We start from the raw sequence: 16,371 nt of genomic DNA, 5'->3' as shown, positions 1-16,371 counted from the left end.
TTTTTTTTTCTTGTTGTGGGGGGGGGGGGGAACCATTCTGAAATCTGGGAATGTGATTTTCCGGAACATCCTAATTCCCCGGCCCAGTACAAAAATCAAATTTGGGGGAGAAGTTATAAACCTAAAAACAGCCCCAAGAACCCCACTAATTTTGAATTGGGATAAGGAACTGGAATGTTCTGAAAAGCGGTGCCTTTTTTCTTTAAAAAATGTTCAGGGCTGCTCAATCTCTCTCTCTTTTTAATTGATACAGCAAAAAAAACCAAACACAGATACAGGATTACACACAGGAATAACAATAAACACAAAATTTTCTTAACAAACCATAAAAGATAAGCTGCTCTTAACACTACAGACCCGGCCTCCTGTCTATTCCTGATTTCAATTTCATATTAATTATTGCCAATACACGCTTTTATCATCATTTAACTTTTTCTCAATATATCTTCACTCTTGTGGCTAACTTGCAACGATTACTGAAGTTCCCCTCGTTTTGACTCGAGAAAACCACCGTTTTATAGTTCAAATCGGGGAAAATAAAAAGACCGTATATGGGACCGTATACGGACAAAAGTACGACGATTCGCAAAACGTTTAGGGGTTTGCGTAACCCTGTGTCCCCCCCAAAAAAGCACTGATGAAAAGCAAACTCCCCAATTCCCAGATTTCAAAATCCTTTCCATTTTGCTCCCAGATCTGAAATGGAAAAGTGGGATTTCAAATCTCTTTGCAGAAGAACCAGCCTTTCGGAAACAAATTCCCCTCCAAATTTCAGATCTCCCTGTTTGGGAGTTTGAGTTTCACCGTCTCATTTGGAAGTCAGAAAAAATGCATTTTGGGGAATGTTTAATTTTGGGATCAGAAAGTCTCCACCTTTTCGCTCCCAGATGTGTGCCACCATTCAGCTACAAACCATGGACCCTTGACAACCGCTGGAGGAGGCGGGGCTTGGCCTCCTTGGCTCCGCCCCCACTCCCGCCTTCTCCTCCCCCCTCCCCTTTAACCAGCACAGAAAAGCAATAATTGCAGGAATCCTCTCTGCCTTTAGCCCTGACTCCCCGCATGAGAAACCGGCTCCCTCTCAGCAATAACTTAAAAACCTCCCCTTTCCATAAACCTGGTGCGATGGGCCGAGAGTCTCCTTGCCCCCTACCCCTTTTGTCCTGCACTCTGGAAAATAATAATAAAAAAGAAAGTTTCTATTATTCTACCTGGCTTGTCTCTGTGAGTATCTGGAGGCCGGGTTGGGATGGATGACCTTTGGGGGGCCCACTGCAACTGTACGACTCTGTGACGTCTCTCCTCCATCAGAGCTTTGGGTGGCCGCCTGTTTGGGATTCGTCAGCCGTCATTTCAGCATTGCAGGGGGTTCAGCTGGATGTCCCCTAGGTGCCCCTCCGAACTCGACCATTCTACAATCCAGACACGCTGGGCATTTCCTCCCCAGCCACCTTTTTAAGGTTCCTTCCTTGGCTCAGACTCGTGGGCGTCCCATGCAGCTGAATGCTGGAAGATTCAAGACTTCTTTGCGCATTGTTAAACTGCGGAACTCCCTGCCACTTGAGGCGGCAACGGCTACCGAACATGACGGTGTTAAAAGAGGATTGGACAAACCCAGGGAGGATAAAGGCTATGGGGCGGCTCCTAGCAGTGATGGCTCTTCTTCTGAAGGCCAGTTGTTAGGGGCCGAGGGAGGGGAGGGCCAGACTTGGGTTCGAATCCTGCCCGTCAGTTTCACATAACGGGCGGCTGCTTGGCCACTCTGAGGGCAAGATGCTGGAGAGGGACTTAGCTCACTTGGTAGAGCGTGAGACTTTTAATCTACGGGTTGGGGGTTCAAATCCCACATTGGGCAAAAGGTTCCTGCATTGCAGCGGGGTTGGGATGGATGACCTTTGGGGTTCCCTACGATTCTGTGATTAGAAGGGCTATTGGCTTGATCCAGCGGGACTCTCCTGAGCTGCTTATATCTGCTCGTAGCGACTGAACCGGAGTCCTTTTCCAACGCAAAGCTTCCATATATATAGAGAGAGAGAGAGAGAGAGAGAGAGTGTGTGTGTGTGTGTGTGTGTGTGTGTGTGTGTGTGTGTGTGTGTGTTTTGGCTCCAGTCCAGTGTGACTCCATCTCTGGCCTTCCCTCCCCATTCCAAACTCCAGAACAGGATCCGGCTTGCGGTTTCCCCAATCCCTGCTCCTCTCTTCTTCCGGCTCCACTTTCTCCAAAGATCCACTCCCACGTTTTGGAACCGGGTTCATAAATGCTGCCTGCCAGAGTCTGGCACTTTGGTCTCCAAGTTCGGCCGAGCCGGTGAGCTGGATATGGTCTGGTTTGCGATTCCTGCAGCCAGAGAGGGTTTAAATTAAAAAACGAAATAAAGGCCTTTTCTGGAGGGCCTTTTTGGGAACAGGTGGCCCGGCCGGAAATCCCACGACAGCTGTGAGATGCCAACCCGTAACACAATCTTCACTCGCCGGACAAACCCTGCTGTCCGTTCCAGTTCCCCGTTGACTGACAGGTGCCAACGCCAATAAGATGCTCTTGTATGGCTTTGGGGGAAGGGGATGGGGGGTGGCTAGGTGGGGGTCAAATCTTCTGGGACCTTGCCGATAAACAAGGGATATCATGGCGGGCCGAGCCATCCTTTGGGGTCTCCTGTGGTCTCTTTGTGCCCTGGGTGAGTGTTTTGCTTTTTCCTCCTAATAAAGCTCAGCCTGAGATGTGGGAGAGGGGTTTGGGGCAGCTGGTGCAGTGGTTAGGGTGTCGGGGCCCGGATTCGAATTCCCCCACCCAAGCCCATAATTAATAAGAATAACAAATTTTTATTTATACCCCGCCCTTCCCGGTTCAGAAAACCGGGCTCAGGGCGGCTAACAACAAATTTATTTACTTTTTTAATAAGTTTTTATTGTTAAAATAATTCAGCATTAAGACACACATATTGCGAATATACAAGCATACATTTCATACAGTCCTTAAATATATACAAACATACCTACATTCAGTCCCACAGATAACTCCTTTTCCCACCACAAATTTAAAACAATGGATGCAACCAAAAACACGGCATAAAATGCAGCATAAAATGGCAATAAATTCAAAATTGCCTCTCGCCACAGGGTGGTTGTTGTGAGGAGAAAATGGGGGGGGGGGTGGAGAATGAAAAGAAATATATAAGTGTGAGAAGGGAGCGAAAGAACCTCCGTTCGGATCATTGTGGAAACCCCACCTTGCTCAATATATATATATATTTGCAGCCTGGAGAATTGAGAGCAGGCTTGTTTATTGATTCGAGGTTTCCAGAGGCCCTGGAAAGATTTCTGCGCCTTTCTTAACATGTCATAAAAAGAATATAAAGATGAGAAATTCGGGGAATGAAATGAAAGGGATTCGTTGCAGTGCACCCGATCTGATTTCCTGACATGATGGACAAGTAATAAAAGGAGAACGAAATATCTCAGGGAAGCGTGGCGTGGAGAATAATGAAGTCCTGCAAAGTTTCTACAACTGCATCGGTGCTTTTCTTGAACTACCAAATGTCAAATTGTTATTATTTTATTTGGAAAAACCTTGAGTTTTTTCCTGTGCTTTGCCGGTGGCCTAACCCTGTTCTCTCTCTGGCTGCTGGGTAATTCGGCGCTGACAAGTGTCATTTTAAATGGCGGTCAACAATATTATTATAACGATTATATTGTTGTTGTTGTTGTTGTTAATTGTATTATCATTATATTATATTTCATCAAAAATAATATTATAACGATTCTGCTTCTTCTTTCAAACAAACCTCCGAGTGGTTTGCAGCATCCTTAAAGCGAGGCAGTGCGGTGCAGTGGTTAGAGTGCCGCACCGTGACCTGCGAGAGACTTGGGTTCGAATTCCCACTCACTGGCCTACCTCACAGGGCTTGTTGTGAGGATTAAATGAGGAGGGGGAGAACCGTGAATGTCAGCTTCTCGGAGGAACAGATGGGGTATGAATTTAACAAGCAAATAAATACATCGCGGATAGGCTCAGGTGCAAACAATACAATGCAAATTCCACATTTTAGGCCGGAAGTAAGGTAAGTTAGCCATTTCGACACCAGGATAAATGTAAAAAAAACCTAGAATACAGGGATCCTAATAACTGTTAGCAGATCCAGGATACAGAAATGGTGGAGAGACAAGACAATGGCGTCGGCGCTAAATAGAAGTGATTTCTGTTCACACAGGTTAAGGGACGCCGTGGGAAGGAGGGGAGGGTTAGGTTGAATTTGGGAAATAAAATAATATATGGGACAGCAAAGGATATAACAGATCCTTATAGAATAGTAATATATTGTAACCAGAATAGAAGTTTAAAAGCAAAAGTAAATGCACTTTTAGTATTTTCATTATTGTAATAGTTATTATTATTTCTTATCAGTAGAAGGCAATGTTAATTTAGACTTCTTTGTTTTGCTGTCTGTATAATTTTTTTAAAAGTCAATAAAAAGAAGAAGAAGTGATTTCTGAATTGCAGGCGGTTCAGCTGGATGATCCTTGGAGATCCCTTCTGTTTGAAAACGCCGGCCGCGTGAAGATAAATTCAACAGTGCAAATAAGTTTTGACGGTTGGGATACGGAATGGTTCCGTTTATGTAAAATAAGCAGGGATTTCTGTTGTGCAAAATGAACCACGGAAAGGGAAGCGGTTGATATTTTAAGGTGGCTCAAGTGAATATTCTAAAATTAAAATTTAATTTAAAAAATAACCTTTTTAAAAAAATCCCTTCCAATGCCACAATTCTGAGCTTCGTCGGAGACTTTTAAAGAGAGGTCGGCTGGACGTCCGTTGGGTATTCTTCAGATGCAATCCCTGCGTTGCGGGGGGTTTGACTAGATGGCCTTTGGGGGTCCCTTTCAACTCCTCGGTTCTGTTTAAATGTTGGCCTTTCCCAATGGCCTGCGATCTGCCCTGTTGAGGAAGACAAACTTAGACTCTTTCTTTCTTTCTTTCTTTCTTTCTTTCTTTCTTTCTTTCTTTCTTTCTTTCTTTCTCTCTCTCTCTCTCTCTCTCTCTTTCTCTCTTTCTCTCTTTCTCTCTTTCTCTCTTTCTTTCTTTCTTTCTTTCTCTCTCTCTCTCTCTCTAGTTGTGAGCTGCTCAGAAGTTGAGGGCCGCCTGTTGGATAAACTCACCCAGAACTACTCCACGACGGTCCTGCCCGTCCGCAGCGTCGACGACAGAGTCCCCGTCCGCATCGGGATGTCGCTCTCGCAGCTGATCAGCCTGGTGAGCGAAGGGTCTTTTGGACCCCGCGGTTTGGAGAGGGTGCAGGACTTGGAGCCGCCAGCAGGGGGAAGCGTGGCGGCATGGCAGCCAATCGGAACCCTGCTTCTGCTGCTGCCGTGTTCGGCCTGCAGAGGGCAGCCTGGCTTCCGTTTCCTGTCGGCGCAATACCGCGGGGGAACAGCAGGGGGCGACAGTGCAGAAGGGGTGCTGTGCAAATCAGGTGAATGCCACAGTGACACAGAGAGTCGGTCTCTTTAGATTCAACCCGGGTTGAACCTGTCCGGATGTTCAAAATGTGGGGCTGATTCCTGCATTGCAGGCGGTTCATAGAATCTGGAATTGTAGAGTTGGGGCCCCCAAAGGCCATCCAGTCCAACCAGGAATCGCTGGTAAAGAATCCCTGGCAGGTGGCCATCGAATCGCTGCTTCGAAACCTCCAAGCCTCCCTCTTAGGGAGTCCATTCTGCAGTGAAAGGGCCCATTGTGTAAATAATTTATATAAAGCAGACATTCTGGGGGAACTTCCATTCCTCCTCACCACTATGAGCTGAATAAAGAGCATGAAATCCACCCTCGACTCCGAGTATATTTCAGGAGCCCTTCAGATTTTTGAAGATGGCTCTTATATCCACTCTTCTCCGGGCTAAATATCACCCAATTCCCTCAATCGCTCCTCCTAAGATTCAGTTTCCAGACCCTTCATCATCTTGGTCGCCTCTTCTGCGCACCTTCCAGCTTGTCAACACCCGTCTAAAATTAAGGCGCCCAGAACTGGACGCAGCAGGACTCCAGGCGGGGTCTGACCAGGGCGTTTGGGCTGGATGACCACTGGGTCCCCTCCAATTCTACAATCCTGTGATTCGATGTCTCCTCTGGGCTTGGGCCAGGAAAGAGTTAATGGCAGCAGCTCGACAGCTGAAGATCCTGGCTATTAATAGCCGAATCCTGCAGCCACCCAGGACAAAGGCAGGCAGGTCTTTCTGTCCATCTAAACTCTAGGAATGGTCCCAATTTCCTTCCCAAGAAACAGTGAGATAGAATAAAAGCACATCTCCAAGCGCAGTTTCTCCTGCCCTTCCAGACTGTCATTATTTCGTTATTTCTAGTTGGGATAGAGCAGGGGTCAGCAAACGTTTTCAACAGGGGGCCGGTCCACTGTCCCTCAGACCTTGTGGGGAGCCGGACTACATTTTGAAAAATGATAATAAACAAATTCCTATGCCCCACAAATTACCCAGAGATGCATTTTAAATTAAAGCACAAATTCAAGGGAAGTAATAGTGCCACTGTATTCTGCTCTGGTCAGACCTCACCTGGAGTACTGTGTCCAGTTCTGGGCACCCCAGTTCAAGAAGGACACGGACAAACTGGAACGTGTCCAGAGGAGGGCAACCAAAATGGTCAAAGGCCTGGAAACGATGCCTTATGAGGAACGGCTAAGGGAGCTGGGCATGTTTAGCCTGGAGAAGAGGAGGTTAAGGGCTGATATGATAGCCATGTTCAAATATATAAAAGGATGTCACATAGAGGAGGGAGAAAGGTTGTTTTCTGCTGCTCCAGAGAAGCGGACACGGAGCAATGGCTCCAAACTACAAGAAAGAAGATTCCACCTAAACATTAGGAAGAACTTCCTGACAGTAAGAGCTGTTCGACAGTGGAATTTGCTGCCCAGGAGTGTGGTGGAGTCTCCTTCTTTGGAGGTCTTTAAGCAGAGGCTTGACAACCATATGTCAGGAGTGCTCTGATGGTGTTTCCTGCTTGGCAGGGGGTTGGACTCGATGGCCCTTGGGGTCTCTTCCAACTCTATTGTTCTAGGATTCTAGGATTCTAGGATTCTAGGATTCTAGGATTCTAGGATTCTAGGATTCTACTCATGTGGAAACACCAGGCAGGCCCCACAATTAACCCAGAGATGCATTTTAAATAAAAGAACACATTCTACTCATGTAAAAACACGCTGATTCCCGGACTGTCCGTGGGCCGGATTGAGAAGGCAATCGGGCCAGATCTGGCCCCCGGTCCTTAGTTTGCCTACCCATGGGATAGAGTCACCAGCAAATTCAAATTATAATTTACCGTGTTTTTCCGTGAATAAGACGCCCCCATGTTTTGGAGGACTCCAAATTAAGAAAACATCCCTCAGTATACAGTGGTACCTCGGGTTAAGTACTTAATTCATTCCGGAGGTCCGTTCTTAACCTGAAACTGTTCTTAACCTGAAGAACCACTTTAGCTAATGGGGCCTCCTGCTGCTGCCGCGCCGCCAGAGCACGATTTCTGTTCTTATCCTGAATCAAAGTTCTTAACCTGAAGCATTATTTCTGGGTTAGCGGAGTCTGTAACCTGAAGCATGTGTAACCTGAAGCGTATGTAACCTGAGGTACCACTGTATAAGACGAGCCCCAATTTTAAACCTAATTTTTTGGTAAAAAAACTCCTAGTCTTAAGAAAAAACCTAGTATTTGGTAAAAAAACAAAAACAAACTTAGTCTTGTTATAAGGGAAAAAAACCTGCTCCTTTTCCCTTATGGGGTCTCCAAGAGCCCGTATAGAGTCCTTAAGTGGGTTCCCTATTGGTAGGAGAAAATAAAAGAGAATATTGAGAAGCAAAGCAGCTACTAAGCCCGATCTTTATTAAACTGTTGCAACAGGGTGCTCCCCTCACCCGCAGGAAAGGAGGAGGAACCTAGAACCATGGTGCGCAAAGCCTTATATAGACCCTGAAATTGCCCACCCTTTGGCTCCAAACATCATGCATACATCACAGAAGGAGGCATCTACAGCGGAAATCCTGTCTGCCAGGGTACCTGATAATGGTCACTGATTGCTTTACTTGGGCAGTCTGGCCATTCTTTTGTGGTGATAAATACCGTATTTTTTGCTCTATAAGACTGACTTTTTCCCTCCTAAAAAGTAAGGGGAAATGTGTGTACGTCTTATGGAGCGAATGCAGGCTGCGCAGCTATCCCAGAAGCCAGAACAGCAAGAGGGATCGCTGCTTTCACTGCGCAGCGATCCCTCTTGCTGTTCTGGGATTCAGAATATTTTTTTTCCTTGTTTTCCTCCTCCAAAAACTAGGTGTGTCTTGTGGTCTGGTGCGTCTTATAGAGCGAAAAATACAGTACTTAATTCCTTAGTCCAGGTCACAGGCTCACCCTGTGATTTATATACTTATGTATGTGTTTGCCTTGTACATGTATGAACATTTACTTTATGTATTTGAGACCTTAAATTCTTATAACACCTTCCATCTCCAGATGGGCAAGAATTAATTTATTCTGGTGCTTCCCTCGCTGCGAGAAGCCAAGTTACAGGGAACCAATTCAAAGTCTTGGTGCTGACCGTGAAAGCCCTGAACGGCCTCAAAGGCCCAGTAGACCTGAAGGAGCATCTCCACCCCCATCGTTCTGCCCGGACACTGAGATCCAGCTCCGAGGGCCTTCTGGCGGTTCCCTCCCTGCGAGAAGTGAGGTTACAGGGAACCAGGCAGAGGGCCTTCTCGGTGGTGGCACCCGCCCTGTGGAACGCCCTCCCAGCAGATGGCAAAGAGAAAAACAACTACCAGACTTTTAGAAGACATCTGAAGGCAGCCCTGTTTAGGGAAGCTTTTAATGTTTAATAGATTATTGTATTTTAGTGTTTTGTTGGAAGCTGCCCAGAGTGGCTGGGGAAACCCTGCCAGATGGGCAGGGTATAAATAAATTATTATTATTATTATTATTATTATTATTATTATTATTATTATTGATGATGAGTATGCACTCAGGGTGGGTGGGTTTCATTTATATGATTACATAACGTTTATACACTGCACGATGCGGAATCAGCGTGTTTTTACATGAGTAGAATGTGTCCTTTTATTTAAAATGCATCTCTGGGTTATTTGTGGGGCATAGGAATTTCTTTCATATTTCCCCCCCAAAATATAGTCCGGCCCCCCACAAGGTCAGTGGACCGGCCCCCTGCTGGAAAAGCTTGCTCACCTCTGGTTTAAAATATGCACTAAATTAACAGGTTAAAAACTTGCCTGAATGAGAATATGTTTAGCAGGTGCTGAATAGAGTACCGTGAAGGGCTCAAGTGGCAGGGAGTTCCGAGTGTAGCTGCCGCCATACCAAAAGATTGGTTTCTTGCAAACATGGCACCTCTGACTGTGCCAACCCTTAGCGCTCTGAAAAAATCGGACAATCCTTTTCTTTTCTTCTTTGTTTCTTCAGGCAGAGAAAGACGAGGAACTGACGACCAAAGTCTATTTGGATCTGGTAGGTGAAAATGAAATCTCTTTCTCTCTCTTTGCCTCCCTGACAAACGAACGCTTCTCCCCTTTTGGGGTAAGTGCCAGAAAGGGATCCAAATTCAGTTTTGTTCCAAGGGGTTTCTCCTCCAAACTATTTTCAAAGAGGGCCAGATTTGATGCAGTGAACATGCGTGAGGGCCGGCCAAAGTTGATGAGCTTTTTCTACAGTTTTACCCTAATGTTGAGCTTTTTTTAGGATTGATGTTTTGTCCACAGTTGCTGAGCTTTTTTTTTTTTTACAATTTCACCCTTGTTATGTACTGAGTTGAACGGCATTGTCATAGTCATTGGTCCTAGAACAATAGGATCCAGAATGCAGCAGTCTGATTGGTCCACAGGGAGCCACCCAATCCAGCTCCAGGCGGAAGTGAATCTGCAACCTGATTGGCCTAAAGGAGAATCCCGGAATTAGCCAATCACGTGGGGCCCATTGTGTAAATAATGTATATAAAGCAGATATTCTGGGGAAATTTCCATTCCTCCTCACCACTATGAGCTGAATAAAGAGCATGAAATCCACCCTCGACTCCAAGTATATTTCAACCCTGATGTTGTTGAGCTTTTTTTACAGTTTTACCCCAGGACATATACTGCTACGGGGGCCAGATTTAATCGAACGGCGGGTCGGATTAGGCCCCCGAAACAGATTTGCCTGCTTGAGGGGATGTTCAGAAACCATCAGTCAGCGGTTTGTCTACTGGACCTTTCCCGGGAGTGTTAATAATAATAATAATTTATTATTTATACCCCACCCATCTGGCTGGGTTTCCCCAGCCACTCTGGGCAGCTTCCAACAGAATATTAAAATACAAGAACCTATTCAACATTAAAAGCTTCCCTAAACAGGGCTGCCTTCAGATGCCTTCTAAAAGTCAGATAGCTGTTTATTTCCTTGACATCTGAAGGGAAGGCGTTCCACAGGGCGGGTGCCACCACCGAGAAGGCCCTCTGCCTGGTTCCCTGTAACTTGGCTTCTCGCAGGGAGGGAACCGCCAGAAGGCCCTCGGAGCTGGACCTCAGTGTCCAGGCTGAACGATGGGGGTGGAGATGCTCCTTCGGGTCTACTGGGCCTTTCAGGCCGTTTAGGGCTTTCAAGGTCAGCACCAACGATAACCTTCCTCTTGCCTGTCCTCCAATGACTCTCTCATCTCCCTCTCGGGATAAAATACATCTTTTTCTCTCTCTGTGGGTACCAGACATGGACCGACTACCGCCTCGTCTGGGACCCCGACGACTATGACGGCATCACCTCCATCAGGCTTTTCTCGGAAGAGGTCTGGCTCCCGGATATCGTCCTAATGAACAAGTGAGTGGCGATGAGGACTAGGAACCTTGGCTCTGTCAAAAGGAAGCGACCTGCGGGGAAGGGAGGGGCTGTTCCCAACAGGCATCCCTCGCCTTCCCATATAATGCGATAATACAGCCTTCTCATAATGGGCATCTGGGGAGACCCAGCCAGACGGGCGGTGTATAAATAATAAATTATTATTAAATTATTATTATGGGGCACTGGCCTGACTCAGCAGCCTCTTCTTCGGCTCTCAAGCCATTGACAAACCTTCTCCTCTATGAACTGGTCCAATCGTTTTCTAAAGCCATTCTCGACGGTGGCCATCTCCTCCTCCTGTGGCAGGGAGTTCCGCAGATTAAAAGTGAAAAAGTCCTGTCCTGAATCTCCCATCGTTCAGCTTTGTTGGGCGTCCACAAATTTGAGCGTTATGGGAGGAGAGGGAGAAAAACATGTCTCTGCCTTCTTTCTGAAGGCAGCCCTGTTTAGGGAAGCTTTTAATGTTTAATAGGTTATTGTATTTTAGTGTTTTGTTGGAAGCGGCCCAGATTATTATTATTATTATTATTATTATTATTATTATTATTATTATTATTATTTCTCCATTCCAGGCACTTTTGTATAGACTTCTATAAGAATAATTTATTATTTATACCCCGCCTATCTGGCTGGGTTTCCCCAGCCACTCTGGGCGGCTTCCAGCAAAATATTAAAAACACGATAAAACATCAAACATTAAAAGCTTCCCTAAACAGGGCTGCCTTCAGATGTCTTCTAAGTCAGTTAGTTGTTTATCTCCTTGACATCTGACGGGAGGGCGTTCCACAGGGCGGGCGCCACCACCGAGAAGGCCCTGTGCCTGGTTCCCTGCAACCTCACTTCTCGCAGGGAGGGAACCGCCAGAAGGCCCTCGGAGATGGACCCAGGTGTCCGGGGTGGAGACACTCCTTCAGGTCTACTGGGCCTTTGAGGCCGTTTAGGGCTTTCAAGGTCAGCACCAACACTTGGAATTGTGCTTGGAGACGTACCTCCTCGTCGTCTCTCCCTGAAACCAAAATGTTCTCTAAACCACAATAGGGGGTAGAGCTCTCGCACTCGGATCCAGTTCACGGGTTTCCCATACAGGCGTGTGGCTGTGGGAAAAGAAGGCCGGACTAGAAGGGCTATTGGCTTAACCCTGTTTTTGTCCCTTATTCACCCTGTCCAGCAACGACGGCAACTTTGACATTGCGCTGTCAATCAATGTCCTGGTGAACTACAAGGGAGTCGTCCGGTGGCAGCCGCCAGCCATTTACAAGAGCAGTTGCAGTATCCAGGTGAGTGAGATTTTCTTTATAAAAAAAATTATATAAGATGTGGTTACAAATGGACCATTTGGGTCAGGGCTGTCTTTTGCATATGTGCCACCGCAGTGCAAAGATCCGCCCAGCACCCCCAAATTTAGTTTTGTTGTTGTTGCTTAGTCGTTTAGTCATGTCCGACTCTTCCTGACCCCCTGTGAAGGATATTCTTTATGACCCCCGTATCTGATAAGATCCTCGGAGCAATAGAGACGCTTGAAAAGAGTCGGAATGACAGCAGGAAAAATCCCTTTATTTTGTCATGACAAAAACATGGTACAGACACGCGTTGCCTGATGTCTGCCCTCGAATTCTGAGCGAGCCAGCTTTTTATACATTTGCAGAATAATACCACCTGATTTCTGGGAAATCGTAAATTATAGCAACTTCTTATGTCCTTATTATATGGGCTTGCTTTCCCCCTTCGCCCTGCAATGGCCTCTCCACGCCACGGCAATATGCATTCCTGAGTCTGCTTATCTCTTTACAACCTTGAATAATAAACATTTGAGTCTGTTCCATCAATGCCAGCCTTGTTCTCCTGATGGACCTCGACACGTGTTCACATGTAAAAAAATGTGATTTGCACTAATAGCAATAAGATGGGGCTTTGTTTCTTCTGGGGTACAATAACATCCATTCAACTTTGCTCTTATCTTTTTACCCGCCTAAGCCAGTCATTCTGAGAGAGGAGAAAATGGCTAAAACAGTTTTTGGGATCATATAGAAAACAATATTCTAATATTCACCTGGACCAGAGCATGCCAGGCACTCCTGTCTTCCACTGCCTCCCACAGTAAAAGTAAGGGCTCAAAAAGTCCATCTACACTGACCCACTGTCAATCAAACCCCATCTAGTTGGTACATGATTTAAATGCCATTATACAAATCTGTGTTTGGAACACAGTTTCCCAGTTCTGGTTGCCTCGCCTCGAAAAGGATATTGGAAAGGGTTCAGAAAAGGAACCGCCAAAACGATCAATACCTTCTATTGATTAAATCTCATTCAGCATCCTTTTCTACCAGCGTCCAACCAGATGACCATTGTGGGAAACCCGCAAGCAGGATTCGAACAGGTTTCCAGCAACTGAGATTCAGAAGCATTGCTGATTGATTGATTGATTGATTGATTGATTGACTGACTGAGTTTCTTTACATGCCGTTTTTTCCACACTGAGCAGCTCACAGCAAACCTTCAAAACGTCAGAACACAAAGCATTGAAAATGTAAATATAAATTTAAGTGTGAAGGAGAAGAAACAGGAAAGGAGGGCCAAAAGTATAAGAGGTGGTAGCAGTGTGAAATTATTTTTTAAAAGGCTTGGGAAAAGACATATAAAGATTTGAAGAGAATGTTGAAAATGATTGTTGTTAAAAAAAATTGAAGTTATGATATTGAGATGTACAAGACTTGATGGAATTATAAAGCGAAAGACTTTGTCCTTGTATCTGAAAGTGGATGCTAAACCAAGACCAGAAGGAAGATAAAAAAAGATTGGCAAAATAAATTACTGAACTGTGCAAGACAAATTAGATAATTTGAAACCCAAGAAAGAAAAAAGACTTTGAGTTTTTGTTTTCTGTTTTTGTTTTAAACGGGGCAAATGTTTAATGCATATTTTTTAAAGCTTTGTGTATAGATTTCTACATTAGCATAACTTTTAGAAGTCGCTTGTAATAAGATGAAGAAGGTTTTAAAATTGGACCGTTAAGAATATATAATGTTTTCTGGACGTGCGTGAACAAGTATATTTTAACGGAACCAAGAGGGGGAGTGGAGGGAAGTCAAGACAAAAATTGTGGTTAAAAAATGTGTTTATGATGTGTTTTTTTCTTTTCTTTTTTATTATAAAATAAATAAATTGCTGGGGGAAAAGGAGAAAAAAGGAAATACAAATATACAGAGCATAGAATCATAGAATCATAGAATCATAGAATCATAGAATCCTAGAGTTGGAAGAGACCCCAAGGGCCATGGAGTCCAACCCCCTGCCAAGCAGGAAACACCATCAGAGCACTCCTGACATATGGTTGTCAAGCCTCTGCTTAAAGACCTCCAAAGAAGGAGACTCCACCACACTCCTGGGCAGCAAATTCCACTGTCAAACAGCTCTTACTGTCAGGAAGTTCTTCCTAATGTTTAGGTGGAATCTTCTTTCTTGTAGTTTGGAGCCATTGCTCCGTGTCCGCTTCTCTGGAGCAGCAGAAAACAACCTTTCTCCCTCCTCTATGTGACATCCTTTTATATATTGGAACATGGCTATCATATCACCCCTTAACCTCCTCTTCTCCAGGCTAAACATGCCCAGCTCCCTTAGCCGTTCCTCATAAGGCATCGTTTCCAGGCCTTTGACCATTTTGGTTGCCCTCCTCTGGACACGTTCCAGTTTGTCAGTGTCCTTCTTGAACTGTGGTGCCCAGAACTGGACACAGTAAATGTAATTTTAAAAAATGACATCCTGGACATTTTTCTCTCTCATTTTTTGGGGGGGTGTGTGTGTGTGTATTTGTGCGGCAGGTGACGTACTTCCCCTTCGACTGGCAAAACTGCACGATGGTTTTCCGCTCATACACTTACGACACCTCGGAAATCACTCTTCTCCACCCGGTCGGAGAGGACGGGCTGGAGGTGAAGGAGATTATCATCTATGAAAACACGTTTATCGGTGAGGAATGGAGGGTTCTGGGAAAATGCGTGTGGCGGGAGCTGGCTAGACGAGGAAGGGTAAAGCCAGCCCTAGGACACCCCCCCCCAAGGGATGACGCAAAAGACAACTTAGATCAGGGGTCAGCAAACTTTTTCAGCAGGGGGCCGGTCCACTGTCCCTCAGACCGTGTGGGGAGCCGGACTATATTTGGGGGGGAAATAAAAAATGAACGAATTCCTATGCCCCACAAATAACCCAGAGATGCATTTTAAATAAAAGGACACATTCTACTTATGTAAAAACACCCTGATTCCCGGACCGTACGCGGGCCGGATTGAGAAGGCGATTGGGCCGGATCCAACAGAGAATGCCCAGTAGCAGAGTTTAGATTTGCAAAAGTCAAGCAGCAGTATAGTGTCAGGAATATAGGTTGTTAGGATCCTTTTGTCCTGTTTAGTTCCATGCTGCACTCCCGTCTTTCTAGCCCTCTTGCAACGAAGAGACAACAAACTGTTAAGTAAGTTTAAAATACTTTACTTACAAAAGTTCCAAAGGTCAGATTCATGCGTTTATCCAAGCAGCAGCAAAGGAGAACATAGGCAGAATACTCTCGTAATTGAAATTGAAAAAAATTGAAATACTTTATTGTCACTTGTACAACTTGTCTACACCGAGATTACACAAGCACCCCCCACTCAGCTCTCTTAGTCTTAATTCCCCTCGTTTACTGACGCACACCCACCAAACCCGAAAGTCAGTTGCCCTGTTGTTATCTTTTCATTCAGCAGCCCATGGATAGAAGCTGTTCTTTACCCTGTTGCAGTTACAGATAGGTAGCCGTGTTGGTCTGCCATAGTCAAAACAAAACAAATTCCTTCCAGTAGCACCTTAAAGACCAACTAAGTCAGTTCTTGGTATGAGCTTTCGTGTGCATGCACACTTCTTCAGATACACTGAAACAGAAGTTTCCAGACCCTTCTATATAGTGAGAAGGTGGGGAGGGGTATTACTCAGAAGGGTGGTGGGAATGGGTGATTGGCAGATAGCTGTGATGAGCCTGTTGACGACTCTTAACGACTGCAATAGGTCTTACAGGAAAAAGCAAGGGGTGAAAAGGTGAAAAATTCAATGATTTTCACCCCACAATCAACCTAACAATGAATCAATCTATGCAAGAAATACATTTTTTGGACACTACTATAAAAATACAGGATGGGCACATAGACACCACCTTATACCGTAAACCAACTGCCCGACAAACATATCTACATGCCTCTAGCTACCATCCCAAACATACCAAACAGTCCATTGTATATAGCCAGGCACTACGTTACAGCCGCATCTGTTCCAATTCTACAGACAGAGACTCTCACCTAAGAGATCTACAGCAAACCTTTTTAGAACTAAAATACCCAACAGATGAAGTTAGACAACAGATCAACAGAGCCAGACTGATACCCAGAGAGAACTTGCTGCAAGACAGACCCAAAAAAGAAAATAACAGAACACCTCTAGTCATCACATACAGGAGACTTCAATCATGTTGCGGGA

The 16,371-nt window shown here is 45.3% G+C and overlaps 1 protein-coding gene across 1 annotated transcript in view; it reads left to right on the top strand.

The window, feature by feature from the left end:
- Nucleotides 1-2,577: 2,577 nt before the first annotated feature.
- CHRNB1 (cholinergic receptor nicotinic beta 1 subunit) overlaps nucleotides 2,578-16,371 on the top strand; it is a 32,067-nt gene continuing 18,273 nt past the window's right edge. Inside the window, exons 1-6 of the mRNA XM_081835724.1 lie at nucleotides 2,578-2,675; nucleotides 5,109-5,248; nucleotides 9,466-9,510; nucleotides 10,742-10,851; nucleotides 12,041-12,149; nucleotides 14,691-14,838. Coding sequence (XP_081691850.1) covers nucleotides 2,624-2,675; nucleotides 5,109-5,248; nucleotides 9,466-9,510; nucleotides 10,742-10,851; nucleotides 12,041-12,149; nucleotides 14,691-14,838 — 604 coding nt within the window. The 5' untranslated portion in view covers nucleotides 2,578-2,623. The remainder of the gene's footprint in view (nucleotides 2,676-5,108; nucleotides 5,249-9,465; nucleotides 9,511-10,741; nucleotides 10,852-12,040; nucleotides 12,150-14,690; nucleotides 14,839-16,371) is intronic.

The sequence above is a fragment of the Podarcis erhardii genome, assembly GCF_964252035.2.
Source record: "Podarcis erhardii genome assembly, chromosome: 13".
Taxonomy (NCBI): Eukaryota; Metazoa; Chordata; class Lepidosauria; order Squamata; family Lacertidae; genus Podarcis; species Podarcis erhardii.
This window is presented reverse-complemented; position numbering and strand designations above follow the sequence as displayed.